The 22,647-nt window shown below is 49.2% G+C and overlaps 1 protein-coding gene across 1 annotated transcript in view; it reads left to right on the plus strand.

The window, feature by feature from the left end:
- The window catches only part of IGDCC4 (immunoglobulin superfamily DCC subclass member 4), a 94,494-nt gene that overhangs the window by 65,847 nt on the left and 6,000 nt on the right, over positions 1–22,647 (plus strand). Inside the window, 14 exon segments of the mRNA XM_063412579.1 lie at positions 1,666–1,821; positions 2,351–2,761; positions 3,463–3,627; positions 4,632–4,769; positions 6,203–6,376; positions 6,979–7,212; positions 11,440–11,547; positions 11,864–12,047; positions 12,709–12,836; positions 13,043–13,213; positions 13,719–13,856; positions 14,322–14,427; positions 15,310–15,544; positions 22,409–22,573. Of these exon segments, the coding sequence (XP_063268649.1) occupies positions 1,666–1,821; positions 2,351–2,761; positions 3,463–3,627; positions 4,632–4,769; positions 6,203–6,376; positions 6,979–7,212; positions 11,440–11,547; positions 11,864–12,047; positions 12,709–12,836; positions 13,043–13,213; positions 13,719–13,856; positions 14,322–14,427; positions 15,310–15,544; positions 22,409–22,573 (2,513 nt within the window).

Raw genomic sequence — 22,647 nt, forward strand, 5'->3', positions numbered from 1 at the left:
TCCTCTTCCCCACAAAAAAGGAGCAAAAAAACCTCAGAGGATACCACTTTGGAAATCAAATGAGCAAGGCTGAGATGTTATGGCAGAAATGTTTCTAGTTTATTCCATGCACTTTATAATTACAAATGCTCAGCATTCCCGTGCTAGATCACTTACTGCTTTACTGAGAGCTGCTGATGCCCATCGTAAAGTAAATAATATTAGAGCTAATTATCATTACAAAAGTTTTTTGTAAGGAAGGAAGACAACAGCGGAGGGGGAAGAATTCGTGAACCAGTTCTTTCCATGCTTTATTTTCAAGTGTTTGCTTGGTCCCAGTCTCCTTCCTTGTGTGGACTCTTCAATTTAAAAGGATGGAGTAACAGTGCAAGTCATTCTGAGTTACACAAGTTTATTTCCAAGCCTCCATTAAGGAGCAGGCTGGGTTACTGGACCATCAGTCATGTAGGGAACACCGAGGATGTACCTCCAGGTTGCCAGTGTGGCTCTTGCCAGCCCTGGTGGTGTCAGCTAATTGCTACCATCTGCAGTCAGTTTTCCAACCAAGCGCTCAAGTGCAAACGGGGTGTGCAGATTGGCTGCTCTGAGTGTGCAGCCACTGAACTGTGAGGCCATGGAAAGACCCCCAAAAGGCAGGGAGGGGACACAGGATCTGCTCTCAGCCACATTCCCTGCTGATGGTGCTAAGTCAGTGCAGCTGTTCACAGGGGAAGTGGGGAGTTTGTTCTGTGTGAGCTCAGCTGAAGCTGAGAGGTAAAGGCAGGCAGTGCACCTGCAGGTGGAGAGAGACAAGGTCTGGTGGTGCACAGGTACTGCACAAATTGGCTGGTTCTCCCAGTCTGCAGACTTGTGCCAGACCTCCCATCTGAGCCTTTCCTCAGCTTGCTCCCAGCTCTTGGCTTTGTCTCCCATCAGAGGTACCAATGCCATATCGCTGAGTTTCTCACCTCAGAGTGATGCTGAGAATGTGCAGTGCCCAGCATCAGCCTCTGCCCTGTCTCTGATGCTGTGGAGCCCAGGGCTATTTGAATTTGTAGAAGGACATCTTGGCTTCTGGCCAGCGACACCGAGCTGCCCTTTCCTCCTTCCCTACTCAGCAGTGCTGAGCAGCCAGCCTGGAGAATTGGGAGAAGGCAGCTCATGACCCACGTCTCTGACATAAACACCAGAGTCCCAGGGAGCACCAGGTGTCATTGTGACACCTCACATCCAAGCTGTGAATGAGGAGTGGATCAGGAAGCTCAGTGAATTTGGGTTTACCTCCAGGAGGGGGAGGAGGAACCCCAGAGTTGTCAGTGATTCAACAATTTTGCTGACATTGCATGAAAGAGTGAGGGGAGGAGGTGTCTGTGCTTGTGATGGGAGTTTTCAGCTTTCCCTTGAATGTGCTGTTCTTAGGGCTCTCATAGCTGGCACACCCGGCATCAGAGACTGATTTGATCCAAACCATAACATTTTGTATTATTACAGGCTAAACTAAACCTTGAGCCAATGTTGGCTTGAGCTGGCTGTCAAGCACTGAGGAGTGTCCCAGCAGGAATCCTCCTCTGGGCTGGGGTTTGGGGATCTCTCCTCTCCCCAGCTGCGATCCTGGCATTGTTTACAAGCCCTCATAAAGGGCAGCCTGGGGCTCCCTCCCACATTTGTGCACGTTTCTTCCTGCAGATGGAAAGTCCATTTCCACAGATGTGATTGTGCTGGGCCGGACAAACCTCCTGATTCCTTCCAGCCAGCCCCATCACTCTGGGGTGTACGTCTGCCGAGCCAACAAACCCCAAACGCGGCAGTTCGTTACTGCCGCAGCCGAGCTCCGCATCCTCGGTGAGTAGAGGGCAGGCAGATTCTCAGGTGCAAATGCTGACCAGCTTGCTGTGGGTTGCATGGATCAACATCCAGGAGATCCTCAAGGGTTTGTGGCCTTTGTGGCCCATGCTGGGTAAAATGGGAGCCAGGTTAGAGCCAGGAGGCCCGAGTTGGGATAGCTCTCAGTGGGAGTGTCATGTCTTTAATTTGGGGTTTAGTTCCTGATATTTACTGAACTATTTTATGCCTTCTTCTTGTTCTCCAGGGTTCCCCCTTGGAAATCTCTATCAGCAATTAACTTTCAGTATCCTGGAAGCCAGCAGGGAGAACAGCGTAGGATCAGGGAATGCAGCACATGATTGATACAGAATTTATTTTTCCTTTTGGACAGAGTCTAAATTAAGCCTCTAGAGTCTGCCTGGCAAATCCCATCTTGTAAGCAAAGCTGCTACTGAATAAAACATAGCACCGAGCGGGGAGGAGAAGGGATTTGCTTTGCTATTTTCTCCTCCTCCTTGCTGCATTAAATTGTCCTCTCTCCTCCCAGCTACCCCCAGCATCTCCCAGGCTCCTGAAACCATCTCCCGCACGCGAGCCAGCACGGCCAGGTTTGTGTGCAAGGCAGAGGGAGAGCCGGCCCCCGCCATCCACTGGCTGAAGAACGGGGAGCCCATCCTGTCCAACGGGCGTGTGAAGGTGCAGAGCAGCGGCAGCCTCGTCATCAACCAGATTGGCCTGGAGGACGCTGGCTACTACCAGTGCGTGGCTGAGAACAGCCTGGGCATGGCCTGTGCCACGGCCAAGCTCTCGGTGATCGTGCGCGAGGGTTTGCCCAGCGCTCCCAAGAAGGTCTCGGCCGTGTCCCTCTCCAGCACCACCGTTCTCGTGTCCTGGGAGCGGCCGGAGCACAACAGCGAGCAGATCATCGGCTTCTCCTTGCACTACCAGCGGGCTGTGGGTACGTGTCACCTCCCTGAGCAGCACAGCTGTGTCACAGGTACAAGGCACACGTTGACCTTCTTCCCCAGCTAGTGACAAGTGTGAGGCAATTCCCTTTTCATTGCAGGTAAAAGGATTTTCTCCTGGAGTCGGAATCAGCCCGTGACAGTGCCTGTGGATTAGCCAACATATTCTAACTTTTTGATTGGCAGTAGTGTGTCCACACAGCTGAGTTGTCTGGATTCTCTGGGACCAGGCACTGCTGGTTTTATACATATTGATTTTGTATGCAAAGAGTGTGATTAATTAACATTATTAACCAGCTGCATTGTGTACAGGGGGAATCACTGAATTATCCACACCCAGCATCTGAAGTGAGGCACCGGCTTTCTTGGGGTCTGTCTTCCCAAAAAGCCAGCAAGCCAATGCTTCTGCTGAACTGTTGCCAGAGCTTCTCTGAAAATTAAACTGGTAACTGCAGCTGCTTCAGCATGGATTAAGGAGTTTGAGTCAAAATGGAGACATTAATGTTGAGGCATTGGAGTTTCTGCCCAAAAAACTCACATAAGAGCTGAGGCTGTGCAGGTGCTGGGGAAATTTGAGAAGATACAGTGATTTTTAATGTGGATTTAGTCTGTGGACCTTGTGAATTAAGTGATTTTTTTTCAGGAGTGTCTTGGCAGTTCACTGACCTGCTGATGAGTGTTTCCTTGGCTCTAGGAACAGATAACGTGGAATACCAGTTTGCTGTCAATAATGACACAACGGAGCTGCAAGTCAAGGACCTGGAACCAAACACCAACTATGTCTTCTACGTAGTTGCCTATTCCCAGCTGGGAGCCAGCCGGACGTCCTCTTCCATCGTCGTCCAGACCCTGGAGGATGGTGCGTGTAGAATTGGATGGGTACTGGTGCCTAGGAATGTCCTTGGCCTGGTTCATGGTGAACACTGAGTGTGCTACATAGAGTAGTGGCAGCTCCTAGATAGCTGAACCTGCACCCTGGTCCCATCATCAGCTTGGGTGATGAAGGGTGTGAAAATAACCTGGCTGATGGTGGGGCCTGTGAGAATCCTTTGAGAATGGCAGTCAGCTCCTAAGGGCTTTCACCTAACCCATGTGATACTGCTCTAAGCTTCACTCTGGGCCAGACTGGATTTCAAGTCAGAAGAAACATCTATTGCAATTTGGAGGGGTTGGAGCAGCCTTGAGGTCGGACCCCTTAGGAGCCAGTAGTTTGTGTTGATTTTACCATTTATCACATAGCATTTTGTGAGCAGTAGAGGCAGAGTGCCAGAAGCACAGCTGCCCAACGGGAGGCCATGCACAGCTTTCAACAGGCTGCAGGACAGAGGCAAGCAGAGATGCTTTTGGCAGACCTTGTGTGCATTATGTGCTTTTAATGCTCCTGACATGGTGACCTGCGTGGTCCCAAGTGTGCGTCTGAAGCCTGAAAGGCTGAGTTGAAAGCATGAAAGCTGCCCACAGCCCAGAGCTGTAGTTCTCAAGGGAGTGAGGATTCCCAGGCTGCAGTTTGGATCTGTGAGCCATTTGCTTTTTCATCTCCTTCGTGCTCCACAGCACAGCACAAGCTGGGAGCTGGGTGTGCCACCCTGCCCAGTTTGCCCTGGACATGGGTCCCTGGGAGCAGTGTGGCTGGGGCCACAGGCTCTGGTCAGCCTGGAAGTGGAGCAGTCCAGCATTTCCCATCCTCAGATACCCCTGAAGGGCTGTGGGGTGTTGGTTCCCCCAGCACAGACACCAAGTCACCAGTGGCTGTGGCAGAGCCAAGGTAGTGGCCTCCAACTAACAGAGAATTGCAGAGAGCTGGCAGAGATGTGCTGAGGTCTTGCTCTGGTCTTTGCTGACCCCTCTTGGTTGTTTACCCAGTTCCCAGTGCAGCCCCTCAGCTGTCCCTGTCGAGCATGACTCCTGGTGACATCCGTGTGACGTGGCTGCCTCCCCCGCCCGAGCTGAGTAACGGCAAGATAACCAAGTACAAGATCGACTACTGCACCCTCAAGGAAGGTGAGGGAAACACCATTTGGGGGTTGTGTTGTCTCTCTAGTGGTGTTAACAGCCTGTGATGTGAAGGGGAGGTGATGCAAAGCTGAAAACAGGGACCCCTTTTACCCAAGGGAGGAGAACCCCTTCATAGCCTGGCTCTGTCTGGTGGTTATGGCAGTGCTACCTCACATCACCTCCAGGTGCCTTTTCTTGTGATCACGGAGGTGCTGTGTCCCCAGGAGAGTGGCCTGACCCATGTTTGTGCTGTCCCAGGAATGTCTGCATGAGCAGCCTTTCACTGCCATCTGCACTGTGTTTTGGGGGAAGAGCTTTATGCTGCTTGGGGAAGAGGGGTAAATGCTTTCGATTTCCTTAAAATGGAGTCTAATCAAATTGGTCCTTGTGGAAAAAAAAAACAACTACCCTGGCCAGGTTTTTGTTGCTCTATTGCCGAGTTTTATCCAATTTTGTTTATGTTGTCAGACACGCTAAGCAGGGTTCAGCAGGGATGGTAACATTTACCTCTCCTGGCTGTGGCTGTTCCAATTCCACGTGTGCTTGCTTTGCAAATCCTTCTGGGTATTTGCTCTTAAAACTGTCAAAGCTCTGCAGCTTCTCACTTCCCAGGGTCATGATTCTTCCCGAGAGAAGGATGGTGAGTGTGATGAGGTGCTGGACACGTTCCCATGTATTTCAACTGGATTAGTAGTTTGTGCTGTGACTCCTGGCTCTGGTTCTTTTGCTTGGAGCCTGCACATGGCTCAGTGGCATCGTTAAACCTTGGAAACACTTGAAATCCAGGGATCACACTCAGCAATACACTGTTACATAGCAGGGACAGTTCTCCTTGCTGAGTTAACACCACGGGAAGCTGAAATCAAGACCTCTGTTTACTCTAAACAAGCCACATGAATCTTCAACAAAACCAGTTAGCTGATACAGTGAAAATCCCAGGCTATTCTCAGTTTAAATTTGCTGTTACCACCCTTATGAACATGGGTGGGCCGAAGAGGGAGCAGTAAAACCTCTGTCTGGCGTGGATGAGGGTGTGAATTTTGCAGAAAGCAGGGCTGCTGGACAGTTCTGGTTCACATTAAGGTGAAGGTTTAAATACAGCAGTGAGAAGCACTGGAACATGCCATCAGCTCCCATTAGCTGTGCTCATGTTCCACCATCACATCATCAGAGCGAGGTTTCTGACAGCTCCCTCTGGGCAGGCTCTGTGGTGCTAAAGGCAACCTGCAGTTCGGGATGTGATGAAGGGAGTTGTCAGTCAGAATATCAGCTCTGCCCAGCCTTACAGTTTTCTTCTGGTGGCATAAGACTGCTCTGGGCAAAGCCAAGCCAGCCTGGGGTGTGCAGACCATGAGGGGGTAACGAGGCTTGTGGCTGCTCAGCTGTACTTCCCTTTGGCTGGGAAATCCCTGTGTTCAGTGGTGTCCCCTTGGTTCCAGCAGATCAGGTCACCTCCATCGAAGTGGGTGGAAACGAGACCCAGATCACGCTGTACTCGCTCCATCCCAACAAGGTGTACAAAGTGCGGATCGCAGCCAGCACCAGCGTGGGGTACGGGGCCCCTTCCGAGTGGACCCAGCATCGGACTCCTGACAGAGACAACCAGACACATGGTAGGAGCCTGGGGAATGCCTGGGGTTTGGGACAGGGGGTGCAGGAACTTCAGGCATCTTCAGAGATACTTGTGTTGCTGTGGGAATTGCAACCATTGGTTTTGGTCAGACCAAAGTGCTCACCTTTACCTTGCTGCTCAGCAGCCTCTGTACAGCTCACTGCTTGCCTGGGCAGTGGAGCTTTGTGCCCAACATGTGCAGCTGGGAAAGCTCTTAAAAAAGAAAAAAAAAAAAGAAAAGGAAACAAACAAACAGAACTCCAGATCCCAATGTTATGACATTTGGGAGTGAATGGACAATTCTGCCAAACAGAGTCGAGCCCATGCCAGGCTCCAGCAGTGGTTAAAGATGGTGATACCTCAGAATACTCTGAGAAATCCTCACAGTGGCCTTGTGACATCATTGTTTCCTGTGTCACCCAGCTGGGAAAGTCAGTGGTAGAGTGTGACTGTCCCACTCTCTGTGTCAGGGAGTGGAGACATCCCACTCAGGACAGCCTTTTCCTTACACTCTTCCTTCACTACTGAGTACCAGGAATATTCAGTGGACCAGGGAAACGGAGACATGTGGCTCAGTCTTTTTCTCTTGTCTTCTTCTTCCAGTTCCATTTGCCCCGACAGAATTGAAAGTCCGAGCGAAGATGGAGTCTCTCCTGATAACATGGCAGCCCCCAGCAAACCATGCCCAGATATCTGGCTACAAGCTCTACTACAGAGAGGTGGGCCCAGAGGAGTCCAGTGATGAGAGCCCTTTGGATGGTGCTGAAGATGAGAGCTGGGATGTAGGACCCATAAAACTAAAGAAGAAAGTGAAGCAGTACGAGCTGACTCGACTAGGTTAGCCAGCTGCATCTTCCTAGCATTTGGTGTGGAAAAACAGGGCCTGTCTCTTGCCCTTTGTAGCATCCCAGGATGCTCCCAAGAGTCTCAGTTGTTTGCATGACTGGAGATACATAGGGCCAGGACCAACTGAGTTGTTTTAAGATCATCCAAAATCCTTTCTGGAGTGGGCCTCTTGAGGCTTGTGTTGAGCAGTTTAAAGCACAGAAACTTCTAATGCCAGTTTAGCAGGGATTTTAACCAAGTTACCAATATACTTAATATATGCTAATAAGCAGTTCTTAATTAATTAGTGTTTTTATTGCATCACTATAAAGTGTGCCAGGATTGAAGTCTCCAGTCAGGACAATGATCTCTCCTTCCCTGTCTGTTTCGAAGGAGCTCCATGATTGCATGCTGTTTGAAATCTCTCTGTATTCAAATACAGAGATGGGATAATTTACAGCATACTAATTTTAGCCCACTAAATCTTCTCCACGTCCCACTAAAGGAAAAGGGATGGAAGAGTGAGTGTCCATGACTGGAGAAGATCTGAGCATTAGTGAGACCTGCCTGCCTAGCTCACTGTGCTTGGCATTCCTCACAAGGGGTTGTGTTCCTAACATCTGATTGTATTAATTAATTGATTTTCCCATTGGTACAGGATGGAGAGAGAAGAGAGTCATGGCAGATGCATCCTTGAAAGAGGCTTTCTGGTCCCTAGACTTCTTCCATCCCTCACTTTATGCTTCTCCCTGTTATTGACCAGCGAGTGGAGACTGTAGGGCACGTGTCTGTCGTGCTGGTTCATCTTACACTTATAGCATATATATTATGCACAGTGTAAAGGTCAGGCTGCAGCACCTGGGAGGACTGTTCGTGCCATCTCTGAGTGGGGTTCCCAGCTCTGTCACAGCCATCTTGCCACTGAGAGTGTTAACAGTGATGAGTTTCTCTAAAGAATTTGGGTCTGTAATTATTGCGCAGAGAAAACCACATGTGAACATCATCACGCACTGCACCAACCACTGGCAAGTCAGTCGGTGCAGGGGCTGGGAGTGGGCTGAATTGGTTCCAAATGCTCTGGCACGATGATGCTGAGAAGGCTGCTTGTTCCTCTGTAATTACTTCCTTGAATTTGGGCATCCGTCAAGCCCTAATGGTTTCCGTATGATTTGGCGGCTGTGGATCGGCTCTCGCCGTGTCAGGAGCGCAGGCTCGGGTCTCTCCCAGCCCAGGATGTTCCCTCTGCTCCCCCTGTGCTGATGAACAATGAGCTCCTGCACACGTACAGTAAAGGAAGGGTCAGGAACTGGCTGTGCTGAGGAGGGGAGGGGGTCTGCACATGAAACAAGGAGGGGTGGTTGGGATTTAGAAGGGTTTGGTTTTACAGCGCAGAACTGCCCCGTGCCAGTACTTGGGGCCGCAGCTTTAGGCAGAGCGGGTAGTGGTCTCAGGAAGGGCTGGCAGCCCTAACATGATCTGAGCTGATGGGGAATTAGCTGTGGGATTTCCCAGATCAGGCATATCTGCCTGGAAAACACAGCACTGGAAGCCTCTCCTAAGATCCCTCTATAAAAACAAATATCCAACCATGTCTCCTGTGATTATCTCCAAGAGGCACTGAGTCCAACTGCCTGGGGACCTCAGTGTCGACCAAAAATGAAAGCCAGTTCTGTTCAAATGTCATTTAAACCCTGACGGGCTTGGGGCATCGACCATCTCTCTAGGAAGTCCCAGGTTGAGCACAGGGCATACCAGGCTGAGCTCATATTTGATGTGTTCCATGTCAGTGCAGACAAGGTCCAGAGCGGTCACTACATGTCCCTTGGCTCCACAGCCCCATAGTGTCACTGAAGCCAGCACTCTGACCCTTGCCTTGGTTCGAGGTGTGGCTTGAAATAGAAGACTTCTCCCGTCTTATGCTAATCTCTGGAGCAAACTGTGTCTCCTTAGAATGGTATCAGTAATGGTACCTCGTGTCTTATCTGAGTAGTGTGTGCTGTAGTCCTGTGAGAGAGGTGGGCAGCTGGCCAAAGGCACACAGGAAATCCAGCAATTTCATGATCCACAAAATCAGAAGGAAGCTTTCCTGAATCACCAAGAGGGATTTTCCCTGAGAAATTCTTAGTGAGTTTCAGCAATGTTCTAGCACTTACACTCTGTACTGAGGTGCAACTACCAGGGCCATAATGTATGTGAAAAATAAATTGCAGGGATCTGATCCTGTCTTCCACATTCCCATGAGGGAAGATTGCATTCCTCTGGAGGTAACTCTCTGGAAATGAGAGTGTTTTTCCATTTAAAGGAAAGTATGGCTTCTGGCACCTGGCCAAATGAACACCTTGAAATGCTGAGTGAAGCAACATATTTAGCATATTGGATATATTATGCAGCCATCCAGATTAGTGATTTGAAATGATCTGGACTAGATTATTCTGCTTATATTTAATGTATGATGGAATGCAGTGAAATACATCTGTTTTCATGCTGCCTACCAGCTTCTTGACAGCTTGATAGAGTTTTATGTTTGCCTGTTCTAAGAGCTTGAACATCTGGGCCCGTGTATAAAAATTGAAGCCAATCCTCTGCCTGAGAAATCCAAAATACCCCTATTTTCAGGATGTGAGGTGCTTGATCTTGCAGTCGAGCTCCCCTGGTGTCACGTGTAAGCAGCTGCTGTATTGATCCTGCCCAGGGATGGAGATGGAGGACTTGTCCTTTCCTTCACTCCATTCTCCAACAGGAGCTGCCCACAGCTGCATCACATCTGTGAGCTTTTCCTCATCGTTTTGGATCGCACCATCCACGATGTGCTCGTGTCCCAGTGAAGCCCAGCCCAAGACTCAGGCAGAAGGAGAGTGTGGTGCTGGCAAGAGGTGGGCTGGGGGTTCTTTGTTCCACTGAGCCCGTGGAGGTTGAGTGCCCTTTGCCTTATCCCCCTTTTGTGGGTTTGAAACATTTTTCTGCAGCTGGAGAGTGTGGAAATGCAGATCAGGCTGTCTTGGAGGCAGACAAAACTCTGTTTGCTTTTGGGATTCTTTGGGGGAGAAAAATGTGGCTGAAGTGGTTTTATATTCTGAGCGCGAGCGTGTGTTGTGGAGCAGAGAAAAGCCTTTGGTAATTAGTACCATCAGCCTCTAGGAGTGTAATCAGGGCAGTAATAATAAAATTGGCATCAATAAGAAAGGTTTCATTCTGCTTACGTTGTCTGGCAAAGAGTGCAGTGATCTGTGAGGGCAGGGAATGAAGAGGCATGTACTAAATTAACAAACTTCATCAATGTGCTGCAGCCAAGGCAACAAAAGCAGTGTGGACTGCTCTGGCTGAGCTCCTGAAGGGGCTGGCTGCTGCAGGGAATGTCTTCTTTGAGAACTTTATATCTCCCAAGTTGTTTATTTGATTAAACACCTCCATTAAAAATGAAGAAGCTGATGAAAGGCTGGAGGAAAGAGGGAGGTGGATTTTGGACCAGGGCAGCCCTGCTTGGAGACAGAGTGCCTCGTCCTGCAGCTCTTGCGAGGCTCTCTGATGGGAAGAGCATGCAATGAGGACCCTCAGGTTTTTGGTGTGAGTTTTCTGTGCATTGTTGCTTTTCTAATTGCAAATAGGGAAGCTCTACTGTGGAGGCAGAATAGACACCATACAACAAAGGCTGCCAGTGACTTAACAGGGCATTTGAGGACTTGCTGGAAGGAAAATCCTCACAGCAGTGAATAAATCAGAAAGGACTTCAGAAACAGGAGGTGCATTTTGGGGGAGGAGAGAATGTCCTCACTCCTCAGGAATAAACAGTGCAGTGCAGTCACTTCCATAGTGGAGCGAGGAGTCAGCATGTGGAGGTTTCTTCAGTAGTTTGTAAGAGAAGAAGATCTAGAGATCCTGAGTAGATGTGCTAGAATCCAGGATACTGGTCAACCCTTGAGGCCTGGGGCAAGTCCATTTCCTGCTGCTAATTTCTGTCAAAAGCGAGGGGAGAACCAAAGAGCAGCTGTGCTGATAACATACACCAGCTGTGAGACAGTGTTTGTGTGTGGGAAGCCTGTAAGTGAAAGGGGGACTCCCTGCTGTAATTGGGGTATTAGTTGATATTTACTTAAGTATAAGGTAACAAAAATGTATTTATTATGTTCAAGCTACTTTCTTGGATGGTGAGAAAAACAGGCGGGATCAAGGAAAATGTGTCTGACTAGGGAGGGTTGGTGACAAAAATAACCCAAGGCCACCTCTGATTGATTTTTCCAGCTCCTGGGAAGCTGTACGAGGTGAAGCTGGTGGCATTCAATAAGCACGAAGATGGGTACGCAGCCGTTTGGAAGGGCAAAACAGAAAAGGCACCTGCGGCAGCAGTAGGTGAGAAACGCCCTTCGATTGTTGTGTCTTTTCTGCTTGGCTACTGCTTCTGCTTCAGTTGTTCTGCTCTTCTGCCTCTCTCCTTCTTCAGAGGAAGGGGAGAGGCAGTACAGAGGATGAACTTCAAAAAGGACAATACCAAAATAGGGAAGGTCATAACACAAGGGAACTTCAACAGTCATTGCAAAATGCGTTAGAGGAATTGGGAAGGAGAGAAAGGAGCAAAATATCCCTTTCTCATTAGGGTTGTTCTGGTGGGTGTGAGTGGCATTGCTGTCATGTACACCTCCACATCTCTTTTTGTGCTGCACTGCAGATCCCCCTGTGCAGAAGGGGCCTCCACTGCCTCCAGTCCAAGTCTATGCAGAGTCCAACAGCTCAACTTCCATCTGGCTGCGCTGGAAGAAGCCTGACTTCACAACAGTCAAAATTGTCAACTACACCGTGCGCTTCAGCCCCTGGGGCCTGAAAAACGCCTCTCTTGTGACGTACTACACCAGGTAAAGGGGGTTCATCTGCCATGCATTGTTTGTGTCAGGAGTGAACATGAGGCAGGAGGAAGTTGCATGAAATTTCCAGGACTTAGCAAAATCCTGGGTCTTTCCTGTGCTGGAAATGGAAATGTGCATGGAAAACCATGTCTGCCATGGTCACAGGTAATGTTCAGAACTGCTGAGATGTGGCAGTGGGACTTGACTTGAATACTGAGGAATCATTTACTGATCTCTGCATCTTTTTTGCGGTGGTTGGACCTTACACACTTGTTAACAACATGGCCAGGTGCAATTGTGCATTCATGATTTGCAGGATGGTCCCCTCAAGTTTGGTCTATAAATTGCTAGAGTTTAAGCAGTTTTAATAATCTGGAGATGTATTTTACATCTGAATACTTGTGCCCATTTTTAGCCTCTAACCAGGCTGTTTTCCACTTTTCCCTGCAAATACATCAGAAATGGCCTTGGAAACTGGGAACTGTTTTGCTCTGCCCCAGGGAGCTGAGTGTTCCTGCATTCACATGGCTGCAGGAGATGGAGCTTTAGGTGAAAAATCAAATACTGTCAGAGTTAGGATAATCTCCTAGAGTGTTCCTGGTGAGGTGTCAAGGTGACATGGGAGAACCCTCAGGTGTTCACGGCCTCGTGCTGTGTCCTCTCTCTCCAGCTCAGATGAAGACATCCTCATTAGTGGGCTGAAGCCCTACACCAGGTATGAGTTTGCTGTGCAGTCCAACGGCGTTGGCATCGATGGGCCCTTCGGCAGCGTGGTGGAGCGCTTCACCCTGCCCGACCGTGAGTGTTCATGGCAGCCAGATCCCCATTTCTCCTGGCTTTCCTTGAGTCTCCATCAGATCCCTCCCACTGTGCCCCTGAGAGATGTGATCTCAGACCCCCTCGAAGCTCTGACAACCCTGAGCACATGCTGGGAGCCCCTCTGGGGGTAAATGCTCTGCTCCTCTTCCTGCTGCTCAGGCTGGGTCTTTATTTGTCTCTTCCAGGCCCCTCCACTCCTCCATCTGACCTGCGGCTGCACCCTCTCAACCCCTACGCTGTCCAGGTGCACTGGTGCCCGCCTGTGGAGCCCAATGGCATCATTGTGGAGTATCTCATCCTGTACAACGCCAACAACACGCAGCCAGATGACATGTGGACCTTGCTGACACGAGAAGGTGAGCCTCCTCCAGGTGCTGTAATACCCCACAGTCCTCCTGCCTCCTTTCCTGTCTCTGGAGCTCTGGTTGCTCAGTCCTGCTGCCCTGATTTCTGCCTCACTTTGTGCATAGACAAATATTCAAGAGCTCATCCTGGCAGTTTTCTTGAAGCATATGCTGGACATAGTCATAGTGGAGAGTCCAGGGACATGGCTGCTGAGAGACATGAAATCATGCATATCTGGGGCTGAAACAGCCATTATCATCCAGGAAATATCCCTCAGATGCAGCCTGGCAGCCAGTAATTCCTAGAAATATGTATGCCAGCAGCATCACACGCAATCTCTGTTGTTGGATCTGTAAGCAGGAAGTTCATTATTACTGAAGAGGTGTATGAAATGCACAAATATGTCAAAAAATCCCTCACTTCTGAGAGTCCAGCAATTCCACAGCTGCTTTGCTGAAGCCTCTAAATACTCTTGAAACAGAACATTTAAATCTCTTTTGATTTGCTTTTGGTCAGGAAACATCTTCAGCACTGAAGTGCATGGCCTGGAAAGTGATACCAGATACTTCTTCAAGATGGGAGCAAAGACAGTGGTGGGATCCGGTCCCTATTCCAATGTTAAGGATGTGCACACCCTCCGGGAGAAGCTGTCTGGTATGAATTGCTCCTTACCCCAGGGCAGGAATTGCATTGCTGGAGACTGATTTTTCAGCAGTGACATTTCTGTTTGCCAAGCAATTGCCTGGTGTCGCTGTGGAGGATGCGAGGTGGGATTCTCTGCAGGGCAGTGCAGAGAGTCACAGCAGGGCCCTCAAATGTGCAGCTTCAGAACCCCTCCCACAGCCAGACTTCATCTCTTCCCCATGCTGGTTCCTCTGGAAGGGCACATGCAACCTGCATCTTGCTGTAGCATGACATTAATGAATATGCAGAGATGCCCTAAATTGTCACTGCCAAGGAATTTTATTGTTTTACATGTATAGAATCAGAACCACAGAACGGTTGGGTTAGGACGGCTTTTTAAACCTGTTTGGTTTAGTACAGCTGGTGCTCCTCTGAACATGAGACACTGTACCCAGCAGAGTGAAATGATGTGGCTGTTGTTCCTTCCCCTCCTAGATGTCCTGGATATCCACTCTGTGACAGGGATCATCGTGGGGGTGTGCCTGGGGCTGCTCTGCATTCTCTTCTGCATGTGTGCCAGCTTCCGCAACAGCAAGCACAGGTGGGTGGCACCTCAGGCAAAGGAGACAAAAGCACTGTGAGCTGCATCCCCTGTTCAGCTGAGCTGCTTGGGATGTGGTGGAGGGGACAGCTTGGATCTGTGGATGGATAAGGAGTATATTTAGAATAATCTTTTCACTGATTATTTTTTATTAGTTTCTGTTCAATTTGCATTCATAGACTAGTAGAGGTTTTTTCAGAGAGAGAGAAAAAAAAGGCCCAGAAAATGAAAGAACCAGTTTATTACCTGTGTAAGTGTTAGCAGTATTTTGCTTCTGAGGTTGGACAGCTCTATGGATGTTTGGAAATGGTTTAACTTCCATCTGGGAAAATGATGAAAGACTTCCCAGTGAGTGACAGGCTGGTTTAAGGAGGATTGGATACAGCCCAAAGGCCTCTGCTATCCCAGGGGTCTGAATCCAGCCACATTTGGAAAGACCATGAGCAGCAAACAACTCAGTTGTTCAGAAGGGCTTTGAGCTCACAGCAGATCTCAGGACTTGGAACAAACAGCTTCTGAAGTCTCATCCTAACGTGGCCACTAAACTGTCCTGTCCTGTTTCATCTCTAACCTGTAAAGCAGAGGTGACAGGAGTGACACAGCTCCCCATGGACCAGGATGGGTGAGCACCTGCTTGTGCTGGGACTCGTGGTGTCTCCTGCCCTTGGGGTTTGCTGGCAGAGGGACAGCTTTGCATCCCACAGCAGGATTTGTCTGAGCTTTGGCACTAACCAAGGTGGTGCAGAGATACATCTGCAGCAAAAAGTGTTACAATGGGATGTGATGATAAAGAATATTGCCAGGAGTGGCAGAGCAGGGCTTGGGCCCAGTCACTTGCACAGGGACCAGCTGAGATGTCAACTCTTGCTTGTTTTCCCTCAGGGAGGCCCTGCCAGGCCTGGATTCCCAGGCTGCTGGCAACCACACGTACTACCACCGGAGCAGGCAAGGGGTGGCCTCTCCCAGTGCCACCCTGGACTCTCATGAGCTTGAGTCCCTCATGTCCCCGCTCCCAGAGGATGCGCCCGTGCCCCTGGGGGACATCACAGAGCTGGCAGAAGTGCACAGCCTCGTGCACACCAGCCTCCCTGAGGACATCTTCCATGGGAAGAGGAAGGTAAGGACCCATGCACGTGGTGATTGGGCTCCCACCTTTGGCAAGAGCCTTTGTTTGGTGTGTGGCTGCTGGAAGCCAGGGTGGGATCCTGTCCTGGCTCTGCAGTGCCAGAAGTCTTGGCTGCAGGCTGGTGTTGGGCAGTCACACATTTCCCCTCTCTGTAAAACGTGACTGGCTCAGCCTTGGCTATTGGATCTAATTTGGGATCCCTGTGCATCTACCATCCCTTTTACTCTCCTGAGACAGTGACCCCCCAATCTGAGAAGCTGCTGCCAAGCTTCGTGCTGCAGAAAGCAGTGATGTTCATGTTGCTGTGGCATGTGGATGGTGGGAGGAAGTGTGATGTCTAGAGCAGACACGTGGCCTTGCAGGGTTCTCTTTTGCTTGGACTGAAAGGAGCTGTCTCCATAAATAGTGTGTTCACTGGAATACTCTTGAAGATAAACAAGAGGTGAAATTGTGGGGTTTTTGTTAACCTTATTTTTTGAAGTAGTCTTTTCCTGCCCTGCTTGGTTTGCCTGACACTGCATTGTCTTTCATTCCCCCCTGCCCATTTCCTCTTTCAAGCTTGCCTGAAACATTTCATTCCATTAGGGAACCTTTAATTGGCCTAATTTAGTTAATCTGTTTATGTCTCTCTTTGTAGCCCGGGGAGAGCATGTAAAGTAATTAGGAGGTTCAGTAAAACAAATGCATTGTGAGCACGTGGGATTTCAGGTTTATTTCAGGTTTGCATCAACGATGCACTTGTGTGTCACTGGAGGGAAGGTGAGTTCAGGTACCTGGCTGAACACGAGCCCTGTCCGTGCTGGCTGAGGCAGTGCAGGTGTGATCTTTTGGAAACACAAAGTCTTCTGCTGGCTTTACTAGCCCCATGAGCTGGAGCTGTGCCCGTGGCCATCCCTGCGTGCTGTGGCAGATCAGCACTCAGCTCAAGGACAGGCTGTTTGTTTGCAGCCAAGCCACATCTATGGATTTTGGGGGAATGTGGTTGCCTGTCTGGACCCAAGCCCAAAGAGTGTGAGGAATTTCCTAAAGCTCTTCCAGTTAAATAAGGAACAAATGTTTTCAGTGATGGGGACTTACCCCTGAGAACAGGTCAGGGTAGGGGGAATTTCCCTTCTTGGTGAGGCCTTTCTGAGGGCAGCATATCCAGATCTCTCTTCCAGAGGAGCAATCCTGCCTGTAAGGGCTTCTACCAAGATTTGGATATGTGCAGAGTGGGGCTGGGGAGAGCAGTGCCAAGGCCTGGCCACGTGGGGCTCAGCCTGAGAGCTTGGGGCCCTCAGAGTGGGCAGTGCCCAGCAGCAGAGTTACACTCACAGACCAGAGCCTTGGGGGAGATGGCTCTGGCAGTCAGGTTTCCGTAATTGGATGGGGAACAGCCACTGAGAGATAAATTCTCTGAGGATTTTTTTTTTTGATGGATGTGGCTAGGGAATCAAGGGTCACTGGGAAGCAGCCACCCGGAGAGGAGCGTTGTCACCCGTGCCGACCAGGAGGGTGACCTGGCAGGTGAAGATCGAGTGGTGGCCGGGAGCAACAGGCTGTTGTTGCTGGGAGCGGGCACTGGAGGGAGATGTGATCCCACGCAGGAGACCCTGCTCCCTGCACTGCCCCGTCGCTGCTGGAAGTGCCACCTGAGCACCATTGCTTCCTTTCTGTACCCCGACGTGTATAATCAACTGTGAAAAGAATACGGCCAAGAGGCCCCATGTCTGGATGGTGATGTGATGTTGTTACCTGGCTGGGGAGTCAGGGAGTTGGGCAGGTCTCAGGTACATGGCTGGAGTGGTGCCTGTTGCCCACAGTGGATGTAAACCAAGTCAGGGGCAGTTGTGAGTGTGTGCATCTCCCTGCTTGTACACAAAATGCCACTAGTCAAAGCTGTGGAGTGGGTGTGGGTGTCCTGTGTGCTGCAAATAGCTTCCCCCAGCATCCACGGAAGCTGGAAACCCCCAGGGACCCTGCCTGGAACAGAGTGTTGTGGGAGCTTTGCACCCTGCAGTGACCAGCTGCCTTTGTTGCCTTCTCTTTTCTTCTCTCGTGCTGTGTGAAGTTGGGGCTGTGAAAATCCATGGCAAGGAATCCAAGAGAGCCACAGGAAAGAAAAAATCACTGTGGAAGGAAATTCCTATCCAGCCTGGCAAGGGGAAGCTCCCCAGGGTGTTCTAGGTTGAATACTATGACTTGCAGTCCTATTCAAAGAAGAGAGGGAGTGAGAAATGCCTCAAGGATCCCTTTTGTTTAGCAGCATATCATGTCACCACAGAGCTGGGGGTGTTGGCTGGGGCAGACCCTTGGCTGAGGCTGCTGGCACTGCAGGGCAGTTTGTGTAGCTGTGACCTCCAGTTGCCTGCTTGTCCCTCCATCCTCAGGTTACTCTCCTGAAACCTGGTTTGTGTTGGCTGGTTGGCACTTGCATTGGCTGCTCTGTGCCTGCAGGTTGTTCCCGTGCTGACTCATTACTCACCATTCCATGGATTATTCTTTATTGTTTTTATTCTTGTGGGACCCTGAGGTTCCAGTGGAGATTGGATGCTCCATGTTAGATAGACACAAAGAAGGGACTGTCTCCATGCCATATGGAGTCAGAAGTGAGTGAATGTCATTTTACGGGTGTGGGGACTGGAGAACAGACTGAGGGCAGGAAGTCTTTAAAAACTCTGAGGTTGGAACTGATTCCTGCAAAGAACTGTGGGCAAGGGTTGTGAGATGTCCCCTTGGTCATTTTCAGGTCAAGATCATCAGTTCCTTCAAATTTAGGGCTGTGATTCTTCTTGAGCTGTTACACATAGTGCTGGAGGTACAGCATGGTGCAAGTGGAAGGTGGGACAGTCCCAGAGGAACCTCTGGACCCCCTGTCCCTGCCTGCAGGACAGCAAGGTGCTACTGCAGCCAAGGTGTCAGCACAGGACCCCTCTGGATGCTCACAGCTCCATTAGGCAGGAGTACAATTGGCCGTTCAGTGTTCATTTTCCTTCCTTTCTGTGTTTCCAGCGGTCACATACAAGGATTTCTAAATACACTGACAGGTGATTTTCCTCTCCTACATTCTTCCCCTTGCAAGCACCCCCAGCCTGGTGCCCTCAGTAGCCCTGTTATAAATGACACAGTGGTGCACGGGCTGTGGTGATGCAGCTCTGTCTCCTCTGGCAGATGGACTGAGGATGATAAAATGGCTCTGCTCCAGACATCTCTGTCACTCCTGCTTGTGGGCCAAGCAATTTTAAAGGGTGGGGGAGGACATTAAAAAGCATCTGCTTTCCATGGAAGACTTCAGCTTTTCATTGAATGAAGCCAAACCCAACACTTTGGTTTGGAAATGTTTGCTGTTGTTCTTGTGAGCTGGAGCCTTCCTTGCTTGCTGCCCTTCTCCTTCCCTGTGGGCCTCCATCCCACAGGACTGCGTTTCCCGTGAAGCATCCCTGTGACTGGGGGAGCACAAGCTGTAACACATCAGGGAACTTGGATCTACCCATGTTGTTTGTCATTTTCGTATTGAAATTTTTCTGCGTGGAAAAGAAGTCCCAGTGTTTTCTGAGAAGCTTCAGACGAGAGCTGTGCTCCTGGTGACAGCGAGCAGAGACTCCTTTATCTGCTGGGGAGAGGTCTGTGTTGTGTTGCATCCCAGCTGCAGGCAGGGATGTCGCTGTGTTTGCGTGACACGGAGCTTTCCCACTCCCACCCGCTGCTGTTCAGCAACGAATCCTTTCCCTCTGCTGCACCACTCTCAAAAGCTGGGTACATATGAAACATCCCCAGCCTCGTTTTGCACAGGACTTCAAGCTACTTTAAATAACCACCCTGAAAACACAGGGAAGGTTTCGCGTTGAACTTTTGCTACGTGTTCATTCTCAGCTCATATATTTGCATGAAATCATGACTTGTCACTGAGAAGGTAACACGATCTAGGCACGTTTTTACCAGTTGGAGTTTCTATAAAAAGGCTAAAATGAAAAGGCTTGTTTGCTTTGATAAGGATTTAGCTGTAATGGAAATGTCTTTTATTGGAAGATGTTTTTATTAGTTTTCATTCTTGTATTTGCAGTGAACTGACAAAGAGATTTTTCCCTCTTTATATTAGTATTAGACTGACACTCCTTGCTTCTTGCCTTCATTACTGTGTTGTAAAAACCAAGAGAATATTTCCTTCTTTCAGCCACCCACTAGCTCCCCTTGAGTAAAAAGAAATAGTATCATTTATTACACCAAAAAAAAGCTGCTTAAAAAAGCAGTGAAGCTTTCAGGCATACAAGATTTCTTCAGGTCTGTGATGAAAATAGTCCTAGAGTTAATTGCTGCTGCCCAGCCTTAGAGACTAAGCCCCAAGAGGGATTTGTCTTTTGCTTTTTTTTTCCCCTCTCAAACATAATGTGCTCGAACAACATGTGGGACACAGGCCATGTTGTGTGGCTGATGGTTTTTTCTGTTTGTTGAAAGTTGCAAACTGGTACAAAACAAGTTTGTTCTTCGTTGCAGCCAATTTCAGCCAGAGCTGAACAGGCTGTTCCCAGAGTCATCAAAACCTATGTAAACATGGCAGATTGACATTTCCGCTAACAGATGGTCCATGGGGGATTGCAGTAGAGCTGCCTGTTTCTTTCCACGTTTTTTGGTATTCACAAGATGCCTGCAAGAAGGTTTTCGAGTTAGCTCTGTGTGTGTGTCTGCGTATGATGCTCAGATCTCTCTGATGGCAAATATGCACGCAGGCATCTCTAACAGGACACACATTTGGTGCATGTGTGCAGATTTGTGTAGGTTCAGCGCTGAAATTTCCAGGCACTATTTGCTCAGTAACGTATGTTCCTTGGAAGAGGCACAGAAGCCATCAGTCAGGGATGGAGCTGCAGAAAGCCTTTCGGATGGCAGCAGAAGCAAATTGAACGCGCTCCCTGAGCGCTCGCGTGCGGAGATATTCCTTATTGTGAGCTCCCTGTGATCGCTTGGTTGATTTCTCGCTATTAAAGCGCAGTTTAATGATTGTCCACTTAGAAACAGAGCAATTAGGGAAGGCTTTTGGCTCAGAATATATTGTTGAGATTGCAGAGAGAGAAATGGAAAAGACACTGCCTCAAGCGTCCACATCTAAATTAGCAAATGTTTGATAGCCACAGTGCTGAGCTTGGACATCACAGTTCTGCAGGCTGTTGGCATATCAATGAGGCCTTTCACTATTTGTTTGCTAAAAATTTGCTCCTGAGGCAGCAGCAAAGCCTCTGTGACTTGGGGGTGGTGCGGGGATGTAACATGGCTCTGCCTCCCACAAGGTGTGGAGCCATTTGGGTGCCTGGGTGAGGGTGGACAGAGGGCTTGAGAGCAGCTCCAGCCGCCCTTCAGCGCATGCACAGGCGCCTCAGTGTCCTTCTGCCAGCCCTGGCAGCACGAGGTAGCATTTGCTTCTTGCTAAATAGCTGACTTAGGAATGCCTGGCTCACATACAACATCTGGTCGTGTATTTCTACCTAATTTTCAGCCAGATGGACCGAGGCACAAGGAGGTCAAATGACTCACCCAAGGTCAGGCTGATGTCAGAAATCTCCTCGCTGTCTCGGCTGGACTCACGCTACGTTGGCGGTGGTTGGAATAGATTTGGGCTAAGGAGCAGCCACATATGCAGAGAAGGAACCTGGGCTTCTCTTGCTGGCAGTGAGCAGTAGAGGGTCAGTGGGTTTGAATAGATATGCAGGGTATCTTCACCCTACACAGCCATCGTGCTCGCACCATCAGTATTCTCTGTGCGTGTGTGCACTCGCTGTCATCAGGTCAGGATTTTCTCCTCCTCTTCTCTGCATCAACCTCTCTTGTACCCACACAATGTGTAGCATCTGTGGGACAAAGCTGGAGATAATGTGTGGTCCTTAAATCTGAGTTATGCATGGACGTGTATACGTATGTGAGTACTAGCAAGGCTCAGCTCAGGTACATGCAGGACAGCTCAATAAAATCAAAACCTGGAAAGAAAATACTTTTCTGCCTGTGAACTAATAGTCTGAGCTGTTAAATAACTTCAGCTCTTAAAGACACACACTTCCCATACACAGAGGTGTGCATTCAATGGTTTATTGCAAGGGGAAGCTGAAAGAACCCAGAACAAATTGCGTTCAGCCCATATAATTTAATTAGATCTACAAACAAGGTAACACTGGTTGCCCAGGGGATTTAAAGCTGAGCAAAGAATTGCTTGGTGGTCTGTTGTAAAAAAAAAAAAAATTAAAAAATCAAGGCCCCCAGTTTTGTGCCTCTGTGTTGATGAGGAATGACAGAGTGTTTTCCCAAGTCCTAGCTTGGAGCAGGATCTCTTGTTTGTGCTGCAGAGTGAGTGGTTTAGCAGAATGTCCAGCTCTTACTGGAGGACACAGGGCACTGCCCATGGGTCAGGGTCCTTCTCTGGCATCACTTGTGCCAAAGCAAAGATTGTGGTCACTCAGCTCCAGAGATTCCCAGCTCTGTGGTATTTTTCAATAGGCTCGTTCTGCTCTGGGCTGTTGCAGCTTTGCAGGGAGTTGATTCCAGTGGACCTCTAAATGATGTCTGTGCCGTGATTTACCTGCTGGCCTCACAATCTGAGAATCAGTGGAAAGCCCTTTATGCAACCAGTTTTGAACCATCTGGCATCTTTTATCCCTGTGCTCTGCATCAGCCCATGTAACAGCAATAAAGCCAGTTCTAAGGCAGGGACTGTGTGAGTCCATTGCAGAGCATTTTTATTTTGATGCTATCAGAATTATTCTCCACATTTATGGTATTTTCCCAACTTGCATTTTCCTTTTTCAAGCTGCCTCTCATTTCAGGTGCATGAGGATAAGAATCCGTGTCTGTGATAACTGCATCTTTTCTCTTGCCTCTTTTCTCCTGCAGTCTTCATGGAATAAATCAGCCAACCAGGCCTGGACAAACAGCATCAGCAGATATGGGGACACCATCACCAAAGAGCCTCTCTCTGCTGTCAATGGGTCACTGAAGCTCCCCTCCAGCGCGGGGCAGAAGCTTCTCTTACAAGCCCTGGTTTATGATGCTGTCATGGTGGGTGTCTTTGGTGCTTTGTTGACTCATGTGGGTTTTCTGTTTATGTTCTCCATCTCCCTTTCTCCTTTTTG

The sequence above is a fragment of the Prinia subflava genome, chromosome 15, assembly GCF_021018805.1.
Source record: "Prinia subflava isolate CZ2003 ecotype Zambia chromosome 15, Cam_Psub_1.2, whole genome shotgun sequence".
Classification (NCBI taxonomy): Eukaryota; Metazoa; Chordata; class Aves; order Passeriformes; family Cisticolidae; genus Prinia; species Prinia subflava.